Source organism: Myotis lucifugus, unplaced genomic scaffold, assembly GCF_000147115.1.
Source record: "Myotis lucifugus unplaced genomic scaffold, Myoluc2.0 scaffold_639, whole genome shotgun sequence".
Taxonomy (NCBI): Eukaryota; Metazoa; Chordata; class Mammalia; order Chiroptera; family Vespertilionidae; genus Myotis; species Myotis lucifugus.
Genome location: NW_005871687.1, coordinates 1 through 3,088, shown reverse-complemented (window position 1 = coordinate 3,088; position 3,088 = coordinate 1). Strand labels below are relative to the sequence as shown.

General features: G+C 40.8%; 1 protein-coding gene across 1 annotated transcript; it reads left to right on the top strand.

Moving 5' to 3' along the window:
* The first annotated feature begins 1,804 nt into the window (after nucleotides 1-1,804).
* LOC102420938 (olfactory receptor 3A1-like) lies at nucleotides 1,805-2,753 on the top strand. The gene is given in 2 exon segments (XM_014447332.1): nucleotides 1,805-2,089; nucleotides 2,091-2,753. Coding segments are annotated over 2 exon segments (948 nt in total).
* The last annotated feature ends 335 nt before the right edge of the window (nucleotides 2,754-3,088 follow it).

The following is a 3,088-nucleotide window of genomic DNA, read 5'->3' as shown; positions in this document are numbered from 1 at the left end:
AGTTCTCTTAGCAAATTTCAATGATGTAATGCAATATTATTAACCATATTATTAACCATAGTCACCACCATATACATTAGATCTTTAAACTTCATTCTTCTTTTAACTAAAAGTTTGCACCCTTTTACCAACCTCTCCCATTTCTTATAGTTTTTCTAATTTCTTGATATGATTATTATTTTTTTAAAATATATTTTATTGGTTTTTTTACAGAGAGGAGGGGAGAGGGATAGAGAGTTAGAAACATCGATGAGAGAGAAATATCCATCAGCTGCCTCCTGCACACTCCCTACTGGGGATGTGCCCACAACCAAGGTACATGCCCTTAACCGGAATCGAACCCGGGACCCTTGAGTCCGTAGGCCAACGCTCTATTCACTGAGCCAAACCCGTCAGGGCTGATATGATTATTTAAACAATGTTCTTTCTTTTTGTTTTTTAATATTTTTATTTAAGGTTATAAATTTTCTTCTGAACATTGATTTAGTGATAACCCTTTATTCTGGTGTGTGTTGATTTCACTATCTCCCCTTTTCCTCCCACAGATATTATTTATTGTTAGTTTTGCTTCCCTCTTTGGTCCACTTGTTTCTTAACAATTTTTTAAAATATTAGGATTTATTTGTAAAAATCATTTTTCTTTAAATTGGATTGTGATTAAATATTATTGTATGAATTATTTATTCTTTTAGAATTTGCTGAATTTCTAGTTTACATATGCTTTTTGGGGAGGGTGAATGTTTCATGGGCACTTGGAAAAGGTGAGTATATTGGTTCTATCTCTTGAATAATTAATTATATTAAAGTCTCTTAGAGCCTTACTTTTCTGTCAAATTAAGTCTATTATAAAAGTCAATAAAATCCACTAGCTATTATCTTATTTCTGCCTGAAATCCTGCACTTTTGGCTGTATGTATCAATACCAGATTGAGAGCATTCATTTGCATAACTATTATGTCTTCTGGCACATAATAGGGGGGAGTTACTTTAGCATTTCCCTGTCTGTAATCAATGTAGATAGGTAACAGGCACTGTTTTCTTTATCTCTCACCCCAGCTTTATGTTTTGTCTACAGCCTGCAAATACAGCTTGCCTGTGAGATTTGTCATTTACGTCTCCCCTGCTTCTTGAATCCAACTCAGGATCACAGAGGTAATGATGCCATACTATGCACCCTACTCCCATTATTGCAAAGAAGGGCTTTTGGTTTTATTCCCTAGTGAGTGCCCTTTTTCTATGGAGAATTGTACTTGTCTAGACTTTCCTATGGTCATGGATTTTATTCTTTCTGCCACTCTCCTATTTTATGTCCACTAATCTTGAAGGTCTCTGATCTAATTTGTGCATTAAAAGTTTTGGATATTTACCAATTTCTTTGAAGATAGAATCTATATTTTTATTCTTGTTTTGTTTGTCTTGGGAAGAGATGAGATTTGAGGAGAGGAAGTTCCAGATTTACTCTGCTATGTTCAAATCAAAAATACACTTTCTACTTATTTATTTTTCCCAAGGGTTTTGTCCTTCAAATCTCTACAAATAGATTCTTTCACTTAAGACAGGGAGGGATGTTTAGAGTGATGATGTCACCTGACCATATACCTGAGAATGAAGAAAAGCTATTGAGGTAAATGTTGAGAGAGTTAATAGTCGTGGTGTGTCCTTGGGAATAAGAGAGTCTTTCCTTGGAGAGGCAGGACTAAATAGAGGGCTCAACACATAGGAAGGAGTCTATTTTCTTCTTTTTGAATAAATATATTGAGAAGAATGATTCTTTATCTCCTTGGATGTTTCCTTGCAGGAACTAATGCAACCAAAATCTGGGGCCAATGGAACAGCCGTTACTGAATTCATCCTGCTGGGCTTGGTGGACACACCGGGGTTGCTACCACTTGTCTTTGTGCTCTTCCTCTTTGCCTACCTGCTCACAGTTGGGGGCAACCTCAGCATCCTGGCTGCCATCTTGGTGGAGCCCAAACTCCACACCCCCATGTACTTCTTCCTGGGGAACCTATCAGTGCTGGATATTGGGTGCATCACTGTCACTGTTCCCTCAATGTTGAGTCGCCTCTTGTCCCACAAGCGTACAGTTTCCCTATGGAGCCTGCCTCACACAGGTTTTCTTCTTCCATCTCCTGGTTGGTGTGGACTGCTTCCTATTGACAGCCATGGCCTATGACCGGTTTCTGGCCATCTGCCGGCCCCTCACCTACAGCACCCGCATGAGCCAGATGGTTCAGAAGATACTGGTGGCTGTGTCCTGGGCTTGTGCCTTCACCAATGCACTGACCCACACTGTGGCCATATCCACACTCAACTTCTGTGGTCCCAATGTGATCAATCACTTCTACTGTGACCTGCCACAGCTCTTCCAGCTCTCTTGCTCCAGCACCCAACTCAATGAGCTGCTGCTCTTTGCTGTTGGTTTCATAATGGCAGGTACACCCATGGCTCTCATTGTCACCTCCTATGCTCACGTGGCAGCAGCAGTTCTAAGAATCCGCTCAGTGGAGGGCAGGAAGAAGGCCTTCTCCACATGTGGCTCCCATCTCACTGTCGTTGCCATATTCTATGGTTCTGGTGTCTTTAATTACATGCGACTAGGCTCAACCAAGCTTTCAGATAAGGATAAAGCTGTTGGAATTTTTAACACTGTCATCAACCCCATGCTGAACCCTGTCATCTACAGCCTCCGGAACCCTGATGTGCAGGGTGCCCTCTGGCGGGTGATCACAGGGAAGAGGTCACTGACATGATAAGGTCTCCAGCGTCACTACCTTTTCTCTTTTTGGACTAAAGGAGAAATCCTCTGGGGCCAGTAGGACAAACGATTCAGAACTGCTATCTCTCTGAGCATGAGGATTTTTTTTTTTTTTTTTTAGTAAGGGATAATAATTATTGTTTCTCCAAAGAAGCCCTGCCCAGCTATAGGCAATGGATATGCAAACTAATGTGTCAGTTCCCTCAACAAATTACAACTTCAGTCACTGTGTGCTCCCTTTTCTGGGTAGAAGTGAAACTTAGGAATGCTTACAGGTTCATATCCCACAGAATAGCTCTTTGGCCTGGTTTCCCCAAAATATCCCTGCAA